Source organism: Cygnus olor, chromosome 1, assembly GCF_009769625.2.
Source record: "Cygnus olor isolate bCygOlo1 chromosome 1, bCygOlo1.pri.v2, whole genome shotgun sequence".
NCBI classification, from domain to species: Eukaryota; Metazoa; Chordata; class Aves; order Anseriformes; family Anatidae; genus Cygnus; species Cygnus olor.
The window spans coordinates 145,871,254-145,890,105 of record NC_049169.1 but is presented as its reverse complement, the minus strand read 5'-3'; the positions used below and the strand labels follow the sequence as shown (position 1 = coordinate 145,890,105).

Below are 18,852 nucleotides of genomic sequence, written 5' to 3'. Positions count from 1 at the left end.
TCATGCAGCACCCCTTATCTTTTTCTGGGGACTGATGCAAAAGCAACACCGTGCTACGTGTCGGTGTGTGGTCCTGCTGCTGGCTGGATCCTGGACCTACCTCAAGCTTCCATTCATTATTAAAACGATATCCTAAACACTGCTTTCTTGTGTTGACCCACTCTCATCTTGAGTGGGAAGATTTTCAAGGTAAAACTGTTCTTATAGTCAGTTTTTTTGGTCTTTTGTGTTAATGTTGTATACCAGCAAAGAACAGGATGAGCCCACTTCTTTGCAAGAACAGGATGAGACTGACTTTGATGGAAACCTTTCTTCAGGATGGATGTGGAAAAATGCTTTCATAGGGGGAAGACAATAGAAGAAAACTTAACTGAAATTAGAAATATAAACAGTGGAAAAGCAGAGGAGGATTTTATTAAAATACTTGTATTTTTTCATAAAAACAAAAAAAAATCTCGTGTGGCTGTCTTGAAAGAATAAAAACGTAGAGCTAAACTTACAAGTAGTGTTTAGAGGTCCTTTCATATGTCCTACAAAAGAAACTTTTTTTGTTCAGCTTGTGTTGTATGCTTTGTTTCCCTTGCCATGCATCTAGGTTATGGCAATTTAAGCTATATTAAATATTGAATAAGTGACGCGTTGCATAAGGGGATGCTTCTTATTGTATTACGTGTGGGTGACTTAACAGCTTATGCTATGGCTTACTTCTCTTTCATGAAAGAGGAACTGTTTTTGTTAATAAAAGCATTTTCTTCTAAAATAATCCTGAACAATTCCCACCACAGCTGCTTAGATTATGTCCGTTTGAACACAATTAGGAATGAAGCTGAATAGGAAACTTGAAACCCTAAATTTCTTTTTAACTTGGCACTGTGTAGCACTTTATAATGTCCTGATTGAAGAGTCTTCCTTTCTGATGTCTAGCAGAAAACCTGCAGCATTTCTGCTTTGTTCTTGCAGATAAATAGATTTACTCATTTTGCAAACATTTGCAATGGATTTATGCATTAATATTAGTAGTTATCTTGTTTGTTTCAACAAGTAGGTCTTATCTGTAACAGCTGGTGCTCTGTTAACTTCTAATCTCTTATTATGCAATTACTTGGAGCACAGAAACTGATGTTTGAAATTTCAAGTGCTTTGCTTTTTCAAGAAAAAAAGAAAGTAGCATAGTCCTGCAACAAAGGTGTTTGTGTTAACTTAAAATGAAGAGGTGGAAAAAGTTTCTGACTTCTATATCAGGCAATGCTTGGGAATATTCTGTATTTTTCTGATGACGTTTGTTCCGGTAAGGAATAAGAATTTGTATTGTCATTGACTGGGTTTATAGTAATTCTCAGTGAAGGATGCTATCAGATTTGATTTTGTCCAGTGGTATATAGATCCCTGGTAGAGATGGAAGTGGTACTGATAAATATGAGGACCTTCAGAGGAGCGAAGTGCTTTATCTGTGCTTGAGGCTGCTCATGTTTGGGGCACTTTGTTTTTTGCTGTTTCTGAGTTTGCATAACAAGCCAAGCACCAGGACCTTTTGGAAGCGTGAAGTGTGTGGCAGGTCTTTATTTTTGGTGTCATGTGGAAAGTTCCCTACCTTTTATCAGCTTCAGCAGTGTTTCTTATCATGCCTAACATGCTGCAGAACCTTCAAAACCTTAAGTCAGAGCAGCAGCTACTGAGTGGAAAGGACTTGTGTGACAGCATCATACTTAAGTGCAACAGTCTGACAACCTGCTGAATTTACGGTTACGTTTTTTGGTAAAATGAATAAAATAAAAATAAATCTGTGGTCAAACAACCTTTCCCGATAGACACTGGGGACTTTGTGGACACTGTCCACTTTTCTGCTGGGGCTTCTCTCCTGTTTGTGCTTGGAGGTTGGACACTGAAGGTCCTCTGACCTTGGAAATTGATCCCCTGGAGCTCTCTAGAGCCTGAGCTAGGGAACCTTTAGATCCTGCTCCAAGGTTTCTTTGCTCAGCATGTATAGGTTTTTTCCTGTTTAATTAGACTTCTCATTTCTCTTTAGCTAGTTGGCTGTTTGGTTTGATACTTTGTATAGCTAAAGAAACCTACAGGATAAGCAGACAGAAGATTTTTAAGTGCTAGACTGTAATGGTTGTTATAGGTACTCTGGTACAAGCTAGATGTGCATGGTTGATTCTTGGCTATGTCTGGTAGTGGGAGGAAAAGCAAAATATGTTTAGCTGAATGTGATAATGCAGTAGGTGATTTTTTTTATTTTTCTAGGGCAAAAAAGGTATCATACGTTTGCCCCAGTCTCAGTAATTACGAATACTCAGAAATAGTACTTGTATTTAAATAACCTGTAGAAAATACCTGAAAACTTACCTTTAGACACTGGTGTAATTCTAAGCAAACTGAAATACCTTTAGTGCTTTTTTCCTCTTCCATTTCTATGTGTTGGAAAGAAGCAGCAATGATGAGCTTGCATGTGGAAGTTCCTCTGTTATCATATCTGGTCTACAAGATGCAGCTGGTACATTTAGTATTGAGTGTCCATCTATGAATGTTTCTAGAGGGCTCAAGAGGGAAAAGTAAAGTGTCGGGGGGGTGATTTTCAAGATGTTCGGAAATGAATGTTGGCTAGTCAGTTGTTTTAGTTTTGGGAGTCTGGTAATAATCTCTTTAAACCCACCTCAAATTATTAATTTTAAATTTGTCTTACTTGCTTCTCTGAAAGTAATTGTAATTGGAGCAACTTGTAAAAGCTGTAATCTGTTATTTTTTCCCTCATTCTCTTTTACCGAAATAATGAAAGTAATGACTTGATGTGTGTTGATTTGCATTACTTTTTGTGACTTGAAGAAAATATGGGCCTACTGTTGGCCTTCTCAGTCATTTATTAATTTTAAGGAATCACCAGCATGATTTCTATTCTTAGTCTGTTCTTGTTCTGTAACCTAGAGAATTTTTGAACAAAGGTGATTGGACAATCCAATAAATTTTATCGTTTGTCTGAATTTAATGTGTTCTTACTGGAGTGGAACTTCTCAAATCAATAGGTTTTAGTGCTACTTTTTTGTTGTTTTTGAAGGAAATGGCACCAACCAATAATGACACGCTAGCAATAAAAGAAGAATAGCCTTTTTGGAGAGATTTCAAAAGAATAAGAGTGTTCTTAGATCTTTTGGTGTGTGATCATTTCAGAGACTGAAACTACTTAAATGATGTTGGAGAGTCCAAAACAGAAAGCTGATTAAATGTTGGCTCTATATATAATGGGAAAGATGTAAGTTTTTGCATGGTGATCGAAGATGCCATCCTCAGTTTAGATGTCTAATACTTTAAAGTGAAATACCATGTTGAAAGACCTTCAAACTTTATTTTAATTTAGGGAGTTCATTAACTTGTGGCAAAAGACAATGGCAATCTAAGAATAGTGTAAATGAGTTTTAGAAGCCCATCAACACAGGTTAAATGCATTTTTTAAAAAAGCAATGAAAACACTGTCCAATTTTCAGTTGACGTAACTGGTTCTGCATAAAGGAAGGGGCTTTCCAGGACTTGTAGCTACTGATTTTTTTCAGGCTTACTGTGAAATGAAGTGATGAAATCAGTGCAATATTTACTATTGGCATCACCTTTTTTTGATGCTGAGAGGGACGACATTGTTTCACGTTCAGTTGCAGTATTAACAGTTTAACTGATTCAGTGGTATAAATCAGTCCACAGTATTTAAAAAGCTCAGGCTCAAAGACACTAATAGAAGTTTGAGATGAATGATGTAGCGATATGGGGCTAGACTGTGTTTTGACTCTTATGTATAATTCCATGCTAATTCAGTTTTAACAGTATATCATTGAACAAATTTTGGTCCCATAGGTGCAAGTCTTATCAGGGGCTAAAAATAAACATTTCAGCTAATTTAAGACTGCCTCGAGAAAGATTTATGATCACTTTTCATGAGCTGCTTTATGACTTCAAATATTGTATGACTCTTGCTCAGCGTAAGTTATTTGAAAAAGGTCACAAATACCTTTTGTTTCTGCTAAGATATCTCATATTTTTCAAATGCATACATATGTTTGTGTACAAGGTGGGAGGGGAAGTTTTATCCCCTACAGCAAGGGAAAATACCCATATCTTTAGAAGCCCAGAACAGCAAAGGCAGTGACCCTTTGCACTGTTAAGGTTGTAGCTGCTACATAACACGCCTTCCACATCACTGCATCCCCAGTGCAGGTTGAAACTTATTGCAGAGGTTGTCTATCCGATTACGTGCTTCACTAGGTGGTATGCGGGACCTTCTCTGTAAGATGACATTCCTATCTCCAGGCCTGTAAACTAAGTTCTAAATTCATGAATATCTCCAGTGCTATATTATTTTTTTTTTTGGTAGAAATTCTTTTCTTGCTTTTACAGCATCTTATGAAGATTTGGCTGATAGTAATCTTTGTCTCACATAGAATTTGCTTTTTCGATGCTTGTTCTGCCTTGTGGTGGTGGCTACTGTGTAGCTCATGGCTGCAGAAGGCTCTTCAGGTGGCTAATGCACTCTAGCAGAGCAGAATTACAGCTCGTGCCAGTGGATTTGTATGGAAGATGCAATTTTCCTGTGTCCACTCTTTCCTTCAGATAAAGATTTTTTTTTTTTAATAATTTGAGTGCATTGGTACACTGGTGTTTGTCACATGAGTGAGGGCATGGCGACTCTCCTGGATGGTAGCATTACTTGTGTGTGACCAACACTGCCAAACTCACCTGAAATCAACTGTAGAGGGGTCAAGGTTGGGATTTCAGCAGGTGCTGGACAGTCACTGCTTTTTGACGTGATCCAGCAGTACCTCCTATGGTGGCCCCAGAGATTCAGAGCTATTCTACCTGTTTCCTGTGTTCATTTGTAGTCTGAGAACAGTCATGTTGTGTTGTATGTTTCAGGCCAGACTTTAGTACATATCCTCTGTCAAACAGGATGGCAGGTGTGTTAATACAGAAAAGATACCAAACTCACTGTTTTTGTCAGATCTTCAAAAATATTTTCTTTTTTTTTTTTTTAACATGAGAAAACTCAATATTGCATGAACCCAATTCCTTCCTCCAGATGCATACACAAAAAGCGAAACCTACATACTCCTGAGTTAAAACCTGACTGCCTAGAAGAAAGCATAGAGATAGTTCTTTATAAGATCAGAGTGTGAGTTCCCCTTTCTGTTTTACTCTGGTTTCTGTCTTACTGTCTAAACACGAACTACATCAACTGCCTACGCACCCCTTTACTTTCAGAGCAGGTGCTCTGGGGTGCTGCTGTGCAGCCATGTCAGTCAGGGGCCCTCCCCTCCTCTTTCCCCACAGCACAATGAGTTTGGCCACCTCTCTACCCCTTCCTTTCTCCCTTTGCTTTCCTTTCCTTTCCTACCATTTTGGGAGCTCTATGTTAAATTAAATTTCGCCTAGTGACGAGCAGAGGCCGTAAATGGAGCCAGTCTCTGTGCCCAGGCCTGTCATGCTCCTGCCTTCTGGAAGGTTCTGTGGGGCCCCTCTGGCAGCCCCAGCTCCCAGCAGGGGTGAGCGGGCGCCATGCCAAGCTTAGGCTGCGTCTTTCTGTCTGCTGAGGGCCAGCAGCCTCTGGAGCTGGGTGCTGAGACAGGATTACCTCATGGCAGATCCCCCTCTGGTCGGGAGGTTAGCATCTCACTTGCTCACCAAAGACTTTAGAACTGTAGGGGCTTTTTCCCTTCTAGTGTTTGTGATAGCTCTTACCTAGAATTACTTCTCTCTGTTGTAAGTACACGAGATAGTACTGGGGAATTAAAAAATCTCATAGATAGCTAAGCTTTTTACTTGTTTCAGGATTCTTCTCAGGGACGTACATTTCTTCTACCTTGACTATGTAGGTCTAACGTCTTCTAACACAACCCTCTACTTGCTGGCGTTTCACTTCTTTCACAGGTCAGTCTTCAACTGAATATGCTTCACAAGTCCCATCATAAATAAATTAGGAAAAAGAATGAAGTTGATGTGATTTCCTTTCTTTAGGCTGGACGGGTTGTAAAACGTAACAGAAAGGGTGTCCAGTGTGTATAGTTTCCTCTTTGAGATACACCAAGACTGGCAAATTCTATGTATTTGTCGTAAGTGATTTACTAAATATTAAATATTTAGGAATACTAGTGCTGTGTTCTATAAAATATTTAGAAATACCGAGACCTTCATCTCAGAGTGGAGATGTCAATAAGGAGGTTGATATTAAATGATTAAAAAGAGGGGAAAATGCTCAATTTCATCTTGAAACTGAAATATTTATTAACAGATGGAGTTGCTTTTGTTTTTTTATCCATGCAGGTTCTAGCTGGCATTACATCTGAGGAAAATCCTTTCCCATCTGTCCAGTTTCATATCTGCACAGATGTATAAATGAGGCATAAAAGGATTTCTAAGTACTTCACTTACCTCCAATAAGAATGTAACATTAAAAATGGAAACACTAGGAGTAAGCAGATTTCTGTACCATTAAGAATGATGCTAGTATGCTATTTCTTCCTTTCTGGTACTTACATTGCAAGACATTTAAGTGTTGGAGAGAACACAATGAAAAGCCAAAAGTGCTGTCTGAGAATTTGGAGGAGGATCTTACACTGATTAAATTGAGAGAAACACAGAAACTAGCATTCTGTTGGGTGTATTATTATCTGAGACTTAAATACCTTATGAGTTAAAATCCATCTTAATAATATTTATTCTTTTTTTTTTTTAAGATGTGATGACCTGTTTCTATGCTGAATATTCATCTATCCAAAGTGTTTTCAATGGTGGAATAGTTTCAGGCTTCAATTGTAAAATATTTTTGTCCTTGACAGTATTTCATTCCACTAAGCCAACAAAGTTTTATTTTTTTCTGCCACCTATTCAGATGTACATTTTCTTTATTCTGTTTCTGTTCTTGATTGTTCGTATGTGAATACGGAGTACTGATACCTGTTGGATGATGCAAGCTCCCCAGAAAGAATTGCTTCATGACTCCTTCTTCCTTATGTCTCAGTTGCGTAATTCACTTCCTTTTTTGCACATGTATGAAAAGAAAATTTCTTCTGATGCGCATCCTATTTCAGCTTCCTGAGCAAATGAAGATGAGTTGTCTGAAATCAATCCTATGAGTTGTTTCTGCTGCAAAATACTTGAAGAAAAAGTAGATAATATGGCCGTAATCTCTGTATGTTTTGACTAGATCTGCAGCAAGCAGCTTCATTAGTTAGACATGAATAACTCTGGAGAAGAAGATATGTTTACTGTTTTTGGTGTGAGTGAAACATTTAGTCATTCCATGAGTAATCAAAATTTAGATATTTTTCTAAAACATCTAATTTTGATACTAAACTTGCAGATTTGTGGCAAAGGGACTTTTTAAGAATAATTACTACTCTAGAAAGCTAAGCAGCTTTCAAAGAAATACTGTAGTTTTTTCAGGGCCTTTAGGCCAGCATGGGTTTTATATATGGGACAGAGCAAGCCTTTCTTACAGCATCTCCCAAGTCTCTCTACTGTGTTGCTACAGATTACATGAAAGCATACAGTTTAGTATTTTGTATTGGTTCTCTAGTAACAGTCCAATGTTAGCATTGTTATGTGCAGGGACAAACCTTTGCATTTATCTAGTGCTAAGATTTCATTTTATAGCTCTGTCATTTATAGTGTGTATATATAAGGGAAGACACAGGCTCTGATGCAGACAATGTAATGTTTGATTTATTCAGGTGTATAGATTTTTTTTTTTTAATCAAGATGTTGACTTATACAAAAGAAATCATGGTTATTCTTCGTTGGTATTTTAAATCTATTTACAAAGGACAGTGAGCCAAGAGGATTCTGTGTATGATGTATGTGTCTGCAGACAGAAATCTGTCCTGTACTTGTGCACTGTACTATAAAGTGTCTTTATAAAACGTTGAGAGGTATAGTCCTCTGGGATGCATAATGATTCTAGGACTTTAACACTTTTTTGGAAAGATTAATGTTAAGGGCAAATATTATCTTGGCATACCTTCTATGCTTTCCTCTTATTCTTTGAATGTAAAAGAAGATTGCTGTGCTTGTGAAGCATTATCTGCTTTATAAGTTTGTCAGTGTCCTCACAAAAACACCCAGGGGTCTTGTCTCTAGAAGTTTGCAGCTGAAGTCAGATTTCTTCCTTCTAGATTTCATCCTCATCATTTTTTTTTTTTAAGTGTTTTTGACTAATTTAATAGGGTTATCAGTAGTGCATCTTGTTAAGAGTTGTAGTTTTTAAGTCAGAACAGTAGCATATTTAACTCGCTTGTGATGGAACTTGCCACATAATATCCTTATTCTTTGCATGTGCCAGAACTTGTCAAACTGGTGTGAAGTGACTTTACCTGCCTTCGAAGGGAAATTCCAGTTGCATCTCCACCAGGCAGCGCTGCCTTGGCTATAGGCACTGGCTCAGCCTGAGTAAAATGTTCCAGTTGCCACCGGATAGCCTCTTACATAAGCACATAATCAACTTATTGTAAGAAACAAAGTAAGTAATTATCTCTTACACAGTCAGAATATTTACTCCATTTGAATTCAACTTATAAGGTATTATTGACCCCTTAGGAACCACATGTACTAGCCAAAAAAAAAAAAAGCAAAAAAGCAGGACGGCTCGTAGCCTCCTGATCTTTCTCTGCACTAGATTTGCAGCAACTAACTAGTTCCAGGGCACGTTTGTTGGATATCGTAACTGATCTTGCTAGCTGTGGCAAGGCCTCAACTGCAGTCATATTCTACAAAGTAAAATAAACATGGAAGTATTTTCTGCTTTCCTTGTTTTTAGTCATAGCTATTTATTTCAGACACAGGTTGACATTTTCTTTGTGCTGTACATGCTAAGAGAATTCAAGTTGGGATCTGTGCATAGAAATCCAGTTTGCTTTTATTAAACGTAGTCATGTTTAATTTTCCAAGGAATTCTTCCAATAGAGTGCTTCCTAAAACAAAAAGGGTGGTTGTTTCTAGAAGGCAAAAGTAAATTAGTTTTTCCCTCTGAAATTGCCTCTTGTTTATGGATTAAATCTTCTTACCTTTAGCAGGGGTGAAGAAAGGGAAGTATTAGGAAGTAGACAGAAATAACTCCAGTAAGACACTGTACTACCAACCAAGGCAGTGCCAAGGATTAGTTTATCTTATTTGTAGTAATTAATACTCCTTGGGCTGTCACCTGAAATTTTATTTTTGGCACTGGAAGTTTGGTGTCTTGCTTCATCTTCTCTGCCTTCAGGGTGGCCGATCCTGCCTGCAGGATGCTTGTTGTGAATTGTGCAGCATGTAGTCAAAACTACTTGGGAACATACAGATTTTACAAAACTGATCGTATAATTTTTGTGCAGAAGCCAAGCATGCCTCTTGCATTCTGATTGCATGTTTGTGATAAGACTGCGGTTAAATATTTGATTATCTTTTTTATTTTTTATTTTTTAAACAGGTACAAAACATTGATTCTGACTTAATTTGGGCTTTGTCTTTGGTTTTCTTTTTTCTTTTTTTTTTTTTTTTTTTTCTTAAGGCCTAAGGTAAGGTGGGACTCAGTACAGAATTGTTATGGCCATGTATTTTCAAAATAAGCATTGTTTGGAATACATGTTACAGTATAGTAACAGTATTTGATGTTCACTTTAGTTTTTATGCTCATTTATTTCCTGGATGTAGGAACATTAAAAAAAAAAAAAAAAAGCATAGCAAGCTAGCTAAAAATTCCTTATTGCCTTTTCTGGCCCGGTTTTGCAGCACCTGAGCATTTGCAATTTTGTTTTCTGTTCCCTGGCCTGGTTCCAGGAATTCCTGGTCAAGAGACAGCCTGGGGGGGCGGGGGGGGGGGAGTGCACACCACTCCTTTCCGGGAATAGGTGAGTTGTATTGAGCAGAGAAACTAAATTTTTAAAAAGCAAATCTGTCTACTGGACTCTTTTCAAAAAGATAACACTAAGAAAGGAAAAAATCTTAAATATTTTCACTGCTGTTTTAATGACTTCATTTCTGAAGTACGTGTGTACATTTTAGGTTCTGTCAAATGTTGCTGAAGGAAAAAGTATATAAAATAGGTTATTTTTCAGTTTTTATGACTGTCTGTTTCAGTTTGTGTGTTCTTTAGTTTGTCACGTACAGCAGATTAAAATGGATAATACTAAAGATGTTGATGGTTTTGATGCTTGTTCAGTTGAAGTAACACTTCTCAAGTATTCTCCTTCTGTTTCAAGCTGAATTGTTTTTTTCCCTAAGATCATCAGTCAGAGAAAATCCATAAGCCTGATGCTCTCAGCTTGGTTCTTTAAGGGCCTGTGGGGCCTGCAACGTCCTCAAGGACGCGTGTGCTTTTTCAGGAGCACTAAAGAAGTACGTTTCCTGCTGGTATGTACTTTGTACTGGGGAGTTACTTATGGCAGGGGTTCCTGGGGGATGGGAGACCTGGATGGGAGTTCCTGGGCTATGGGAGACCGCCAGCCTTCCGTAAGATACTCTTGCCTAAGGTTGGTTTTCTTTGTGCTCTTCTACTGAGAAGATGTGTTTAGTGTTTTTCTTGTTGTTGACTAAGGGAAGCGATGGCAGATGGAAACACTGGCCTCCAAAGTCTGAGAACTACTTCTTTAGGGAGTAGTTCATTAGTTCTTTCCAGATGTGACTTAATGTTGTGGGAAATTTAAAATTATCTGGGGTAAAAAGGGGGAATTTTTTAGATTGCTACAAGCCCCTAGGGAGGTTTTATGGCAAAGAGAACATGTAATCACAAGCTTTTTTTGGAGAGTGATGTATTGTAAGCACTCACCTCCACCCCTCCCACATCAAAGAAATGACAGCAGTAAATCAAAGCCTAGAATAGCTGCTTTCTCCTGTGCTTTATGTAAGCTTTTACTGCTGAATAGAAACCTCAGAAGGTTGCAACATCAAAAGGTTGTTTAACCTTTTCTGCATCACTGAATGGCAGACATGTGGAGGTTGAGATTATACTTATCGTCTCATCCCAGACAAATCTACACAACCTCCTTTGCCTTTATTGTCAAAATCATTGCAGCTCAGAATATATTAATCTCAATGTACAGTACAGTTCTAGACTTGATAGAAAAGTCTTTAAAAATATCTTGGTGTTCCTGCATGAAGGGCACAGAAGAGTTTTGATATATTCAAGTTGAATACAGACGTTTCTTCTTTCATGGATGAATAAAATACAGGAAGCATCAAAAGCTTTCAAAAGCATGTTTCCCATGTTCTTTGATTATATTGACATCAGTCTTATGGTATTATTTAGGAGCTTGCATGCTGAGCTATAGATAAATGCTGCAGTGCGTGACTTGCGTTTTCAAGTGGGAAGTAGCCACGCTTTTTACTAAAATAGTCATTTGTATCTAATAGCCTCTAGGATGGACTTTCCCTTTAAGCTTTGAATTTCTGTCCGTGGTCCAGGACTGTCTGTTGGCTCCAGGACTCGACCTCCGGAGCATGTCTAGTGAAACCTTCCTGCTTGAAGCGGGGTTAGCTAGAGCAGGCTGCTTGGGGCTTTGTCTAGGAGGGTTTTGAGCATCTCCAAGGACGGAGACCCCTCAGCTGCTCTAGGCAACCTGTTCCAGTGTTTGAGTACCCTCATAGGTTTCCTGTATTTCAATTTCTGTCTGTTGTATCTTGACCTTTCACTGAGTTGGTTGTCTTCCTTGGTTGTCTTCACTCTACTCATGAGGTATTCGTACACTCTGATAAGACCTCCTCACCCTTTTTCACTCCAGGCTGAGCAGACCCAGCTTCTCACCTTCCCCTTGTATGTCAGGTGCTCTAGCCCCATATCACCTGTGTGGCTCTGCGCTGGGCTCACTCCATTATTCCCACATCCCATGTTTGGGAGCCCAGCAGCGGATCCAGCTCTCCGGATGTGGCCTTACCAGTGCTGAGTAGAGGGACAGAATCTCCTGTCTCAACATCGTGGCGGTGCTTGTCCTAATGCAGTCCGGGAGGCTGTTGGCCACGTTTGCCCCAGGGGCACGTTGCTGGCTCATGCTCAGTTTGGTGTTTATGAGGACCCCTCACATCTTTTCCTGCAAAGTCGTCTACCAGCAGGTCAGACCCAGCCTGTTATGGAGCATGGGATTTATCATCCCCAACTACAGGACTTTGCATTTCCCTTTGCTGAACGTTGTGATGTTCCTGTGGGCCCATTTCTCTGGCATGTTGAAGTCCCTCTGAACAGCAGCTGAAATATCGGCTGCATCGAGCACCGCTCCCAGTCTTCTACCATCTGTCAGCTTGCTGAGGGTGTGCTCTGTCCCCTCATCCGGTTTAGTTCTTAGCACTTAGTAAAAGTTGGCTCCAGGTTAAAAATTGAGTTCCATTTCCCTGTTGGTCCTATTGTTTAGTGTGTACTCCTTGTCAAAATTAGATATGCAGGTGGTCAGCAGTTCTAAAACTCAGGCCAAGCTTTGATTTTCAAGCAGTTTAGCTTTTCCTTTCTTTCCCACAAATAAGAAAAATTGTGTTTCAAAAGTTCTGTTTCAGTTTCTAAAATCAGAATTTAGGAAGAGTGATAAATGTGTTCATTTTCTTTTCACAATGTAGTAATTTTTTTAGTACCTCAGACTTGGGGGGAAGTATCTTCAGAATGCAAGATGAAAATGTCCTTTGTGAATAAATCAATGTTCTACACCTGCATGCATTAAAAATGAATGCTGCAATTTGGCGTTAAGCTTGGGATTCTCTGGTCTTTATAGCAATTTTTCAGTGTTCGGTAGAATTTTTATTGGCAGCCTTATGTCATCTTGGCTCCACTTCCATACTTTTGTTCAGGACATGGTCATGGACACAGGATTGAGTATACTGGGACTTGGCTTCAGGTGTGTTGGGCATACCATGTTGATCTCGTTATGAATTTCTTGGCTACCATTAATGCTTTTATTAGTATTCTGCTAATAAGCAATAGTCTGTAAGTATGGTTTATCTACTCAGATCAACCAGTCATTGCAAATCAACTTCTAATACCTTGCAGGTCACTAAATCCATGTTGGAGAAGTGTTTTACTTAAGCGTTCCTCACTTTTATTATAGCAGAAGTTCCCTATGTGAGTTATTAACGATCTTTGATTTAAACTTCACCCAGACTGCACTGAACTGTTTAAGTTGTGCAAAACAAAGTCTGTCCTTTATATTCTGTGTCCTGTCTTGATGTCTTGTAATGTTCACTGATCAGTTAGGAATTGGTTTCTCCGATCTAGCTAAGTTCAGTTACTGAACTTCCTTTCCATGGGTTTGACTGTTAAATGACAGGCACTATTTTCTTACAACTCAACTTAGTACTTTTATTAATTTTGTGTTGTAGACTAATCTTTTGAAATTTTGCTGAGAATATATATGGCAAAAAAAAAAAAGCTGGAATATAAAATACTCATTTTGTATGAACATCTAGCTTAAAATAGTAAAAACAGTAGTTTACCTTTTTATAAATATTTGACTGGTTACTGTGGAATTTGGTTCTTGAAATAAATCTTTTGACATTTGTAAACGTAGTAAGTTGTGAAATCTTTATTGTACTTATTGTACATATTGTTCGGTTGCAAATCCTCAAGTCTGTTCTTTGAGAGTAGAAGTAAATGTTTAAAAGCTCGGTGCATCAAAGAAGCTGTCAAGTAATATTTAGTCTTAATGGAATTCACGTTCCTCAAGTGCAGTGAAAACAAAATATTCTAAAAATCTCGTGATTGTTGCTGTCAAAGCTTTTAGCGTATTACAAGTATGTTTATTCATGATCCTGATGTGAACACCCAGAGGTGCTGGATGTTCTCCATGCCATTTTATAAGATACTGATGGAAAAAGAACTTTTTAAAAGCTTTTATCTGAAGTCAGATTTATTATCCTGATCCCTGCTAGTTTTGGAAAATTTGAAAGATCATCATGATTATGCATAGGGATTGAACAGGATATTATTTCATCTGCAACATCTATATGATGGTAGGTGAAACTAATGGCATTGTTTTGCAGTGTTAAAAGAAGTGATGTTTTATATTTTTTTTTTAGTGTGCTACAGTTGTACTGGAGTGCAATTGGATAACTGTGTAAGAGATTGAAGCTTGTTGAAATGCTCAAATAGCTTCAAAAAATGTTTTAGTAACCTTTTTAACCACCTGTATTTAGGGTCCTTTCTGATATCCAAGTACACTGTGTCTCTGTGGTGGTGGTCACCAAACTAAAATTTACCTAACATGGGATTTGGTGCTGGTACCCAGTAAAAAGTAAGGAAATAAAGGAAGGTAGTTTCTAATGCTAAATGGTTAACCATTTGTCCTACTGAATAGCCAAGTTCTTCTTGAGGTATGTTTGTTCAAAATGAAGTTATGCTGGGTTTATGATGCGACTTCTAATAGCTCGCAAAAGCAATTACATGTAAGAGAAAGTGAGGTAAATAATTTGCAGTTTGCACCACAGGGGGATATGGAAAATACAATTGCCCGTGGTAGAAATCTGGCTATTAATATTGTCATTTTGACTAATGCCAAGGTTTCCAGGCTGTTGATAAACATACCAGCAATGCAGGGAAGGTGTCATTTGTGTCTTACCTATTTATTTCTGTGGGTAGTATGTAGGCCAGCAGTCTGGCTCTATTTAGAGGCAGTAAAGTTTGGCACTGGTTTAAACTGAGCAGGATCTTCATTTTAAACTTAGTAAAAGTAGTTTGTGTGTTATGTTTTGACAAAGACTAGGTTCTTCCATACAGGGGTGGAAAACTAGCATGTACTAACTACATTAGCTGTTCCACTTTCTGCAGCATCCATGCAATGCTTTTTCTCTTCCATTTTTCTTTGGAAGTTTGATTCTGATAAGGTTGCACTTCAGATAAGCATACACTGATAAACTGAAATGCAGGTAAATATTCCCCTGAAAGGCCCCTTGTTGTGGTATACTGCAACAAATAATATTTGGGAGAAAAAAAAAAAAAGACAACTTTGCCTTCAGCAACTTAGTTTTTCTGTAAATTCAACTTTGCACACATGGTGCAGACTGTGATAAGAACATTGTGTTTTGGTGTTTGTTCTGGACACATGTAATACTTGAAATGTATATAATTTAATTCATGCTAATGAAATGTTATTTCCAAACTGGTAATAAACTGAATTCTGATAATGATTTAGATAAAACTGCATTCACGAAGCAATCATTAGATGAAATAAACTATGTATTGTCAGCTCTCTTGAATCTCAGAGGTCTAAGGCTTGATTGTCCTTTCTCATAATTAGCCTTTGTGTAGCAAAGAAAACAAGGTGTTGCATAGTAAGTCGTTGTTCGTTAAGTGTTAATACTGAACTGTAATTCAGTGTTTAAGTATAATTAGATATGTATGTCAGGATGTATTGAGATATAAATGAATTTACAATAAGTATTTTGTACTGGAAATTCACCAACAAAATAAGAACTAATGCCCTAGAATATTATAAATGTTACAGTGGATGTAACGACATTTGGATCACCACTATCTCAGTGGCCTGGCAAACCATCATTTTACAAATTGTTAAACTTACTAGAATATATAATGATACCACAAAATAGCCCGCCTCCTCTCTGCCAGTATCAACATTTCACTAGCTGTGTGTTCACTTAGGAATGAAAATCCTTTTTAACAAGAACTGATGAGTCACAACAGTGAGTAGTTACCACTTACCTAGAACTTGTGTTCTAGGTTTAAATGTAGTTGAATGAAGCCTTCTGATACTTGCTAACTAAAAAAAAAAAAAAAAAAAAAAAAAAAAAAGTAACAAAAGTAGATTACTGTAATGTGGATGGGGGGGAAAGCTTCGAAATATCAAGCTAGGTCCCACAGTGCATGAAGCATCCAGTCTCATGGTCTCAAGTGGCAACAACATCTTGAAAGGCTTCCAGGGTGACTGAAAGTTCATGTCTGGTGTACAAGGAAAGAGGAAGCTAATTTTCATAGGGACAAACTTGCTTTATATTTCTCTAGCGGAAATTAATACAGACGTTTCCTGCTTAGCTGCTTTGCCAGTTGACTGCAGAGTACAATAGTTGGCTTTCTTGTTCATAGCTCACCTGCACAATTAGGGAGCTGGCTAGCTTAGATGAGATGCTTTTTGCAGAATTGCAGAAACATTCGCCTGAGTTGGAAGGGACCACAAGGATCATAAAGTCCAACTCGTAAGTCCTAGATATCTCTTATACTGAACGTGTAATAAATAATACTGAAAGATATGGGCTTTCATGTACTTTAACTGGCTTTGCTCTGGAACCCAAGCCAGATATCTGACAACTCTTTTTTTTTTTTATTTAGGTGTAGTCATAGCAAGAGTTTGGCCTGAGGGTCTGCCAAAGCTACCATCATGTTACAGGTAGGATAGGTATTATGTGAAAATGCAGAGTTTCCTCTTGTGGCCGCCTAAAGGAGAGCGGCACTTCCATGAGTGTTTGAACAGAAGACTGGCAAATAAAACTGAATGTCAGGTTCACTATTTGCTCAAGTCCTTGCAGAGGATTTTGGCGCTCTGGCCAGCTCTGATCAAGTCCAAGTGAAGGCTGATGGTAGAGTAACCTACTGCTCTAAATTTAAACCATACTTTAGACTATTTCCCCCTTGAATAACCTGAAGCTCCTCTAAGAACACCAGTTAATGGCTTTTAGTTGCATCTATCTCATCAATATCATCCTAGGGTGCATTAATTTGTGCTTTTGAAAAGGTTTATAGCAGGTATTTTCGCTCAACTTTTTTTCTTATTCATTTAGCGTCTCTATGTAAAAGAAAATAGTTTGTATCTGTTTGTTTTGTTTTCACTCATTGAAAAATAAGTAAAAATCTGCTCCTTTGCCTCTGTCCTCCTGTTTCTTTAGAATCTGTATTTTTCAATTCACTTTCTGACTTAAAATGTTTGATCCCTCTCAAATGTTTCTTGATGAATTACTGAAAATAAAATTATTTCCTGGCAACTATGAGGGTAAAATAACCTGCATTCTGAAGTATCCGTAAATTGTTTTCTTTATCTCTCTTTAAAAGTGTCTTTACAGATACTGAGGTTGGTTGGCAGGGTGTGCAAATCTTAGTGTTCTTTACTTGCCTTGCAAAAAACAAAATTGTTCTTGTTGTTTTGTAGCTTCAGATAGCACCAAAAGAAGCTGCAGAATTTCTGCACAAACCTGAATTTGTTGGCCTGGAGATACTTGGATGTAAAGTTGATTCATAATTAAAGTGCCAAGGCCACCAAGTGTGGTGTGTGTTGTGACACTTTCCTTTCTAGCATCTCTTATCAGCTCTGCTTAGTGTAGTTTGTTTCTCATTTGCCTTTCTAATTGTGAGACACTCTTGAAAGGATTTCCATGTAGCAATTCTTCCTGGCTGGGGCCAGGGAGATGCACAAGGAGGCACAGTGTCTCTTTGCCACTGTATCTTGTTGATATAGGGACAGCAAGGAGCAAAATGTTTCAGACATGTCCACTAATTCACATATTTTATGGATCTAGCTTTTGCCATCATTCCAGTGATTCCTTGAAACCTGAGGATGGCATGTGTGAAAGGAGAAGACTTCTGTCGGACTATCCGTATTGCTTTTGTTGCTACTTTTCTTGGAAACAGGGAAACTCCATTTTATCACAAGCACCACAAATAGCTACATCTAATGGGCCAGCACGTCAACAAAATTTGGAGTTTAAGCTCATCACTTGTGAAAGATCTTAATCTTGCTTGAATAGCTTAGATTAGTTTTTATATATTTGAAACAAAGAATTACTGTAAATTTTAAGAGGAACGCAGACCGCTGTGTTGGGATCTGCGCTGTCATCACATCATCCGTCAAGTATAGATGAGATGGACTTCAGCTAATTGTGACATGCTAAACTGCAGATCAGAAAGAAAAACTGGACTGTCTACTATGCTATATTAAAATATCAGCATGCAAGATGATGTTCTAATACAGTTATCCCCAGATCATGGCACATCTGCAGAGACCTTTTGTTCCGAGTATGGAGCTTAGGAGGAATGGTGTGGAAGTAAATCTACATTAAGTATGTGTCCAGAAAAGGTCATATTTTACAGAAACTTGCATATCTGCTCTCGTGTCAGAACATTTGTTCTAACTAGTGAGTTACCAAAATGTACATGATTCCATCATATTTCTGTACTTCCTCTTTCAAGGTTCAGGCAATGTCACAGCGCTTTATGCAGCCATTTCCCCAACTGCCTGCATGCACAAGAAACCTCGCAGACAACAGTAGGTGTCCGTACTGGAAAGAAGGATCAGAAAAGCAGGATCCAACAAGTGGTATAGGCAGGGCTTGGTCAGAAAATGTACTGGTGGACCTAGTCATTTTGTGTAGTTAAGGTATACCAGACTTTGCTTCTTAAACTGCACTTGCTAAAAAGAAATGCACCAGGAAATATTCTGTAGCAGCAGTACAAAACAACAGATCCCGTGACTGTGACATCTCCCATAGGAAATGTGTTAATTAAATCATGGGATTTTCCAAATGCCACAGAAGGAGTTTTTTGGGGGGATGGGAGTTGTTCTGTGTGTTTTGTTGGTGTTTTTTTTGTGGTTGCCTCTGAAGTGCTTTAGTTCTTCATTAAATTCTTTATTAAATTAGTGGTTTAATGGCATGTGTTCCTATGGCTTACAACTGCATGAAGCAATTCACCTTGTTTATAGTACCTAATATTGAGGCAGTTGTTTTTCAGATTATGAAAGTTTACAGGGAAATTAACCGATAACTATATATTTGAATTACTTTATGTGCTTTTATGTATTTCTATGAAACAGGCGTAAACAATCTTAGCAGCTTTTGAAGTCGCATTTATTCTTCATTCCGAGCTTGCTCCTGCCACTGCCATATGGTGGGCTGAAATAATGTTGTCAACAAAACTTAATT

At 38.1% G+C, this 18,852-nt stretch overlaps 1 protein-coding gene across 6 annotated transcripts in view; it reads left to right on the top strand.

Annotated features, from left to right (window-relative positions):
* The window catches only part of ATP11A (ATPase phospholipid transporting 11A), a 127,660-nt gene that overhangs the window by 36,331 nt on the left and 72,477 nt on the right, over nucleotides 1–18,852 (top strand). For 2 of the 6 annotated variants that reach the window (XM_040560594.1, XM_040560517.1), the window contains exon 1: nucleotides 5,110–5,643. The exons of 1 other annotated variant lie outside the window; for it this stretch is intronic. In XM_040560594.1, coding sequence (XP_040416528.1) covers nucleotides 5,539–5,643 — 105 coding nt within the window. In that variant the 5' untranslated portion in view covers nucleotides 5,110–5,538. Of the gene's footprint in view, nucleotides 1–5,109; nucleotides 5,644–8,320; nucleotides 8,498–16,079; nucleotides 16,138–16,270; nucleotides 16,329–18,852 lie in introns of those variants that run through there. 3 more of the 6 variants (XM_040560434.1, XM_040560664.1, XM_040560253.1) reach the window with 3 other exon arrangements.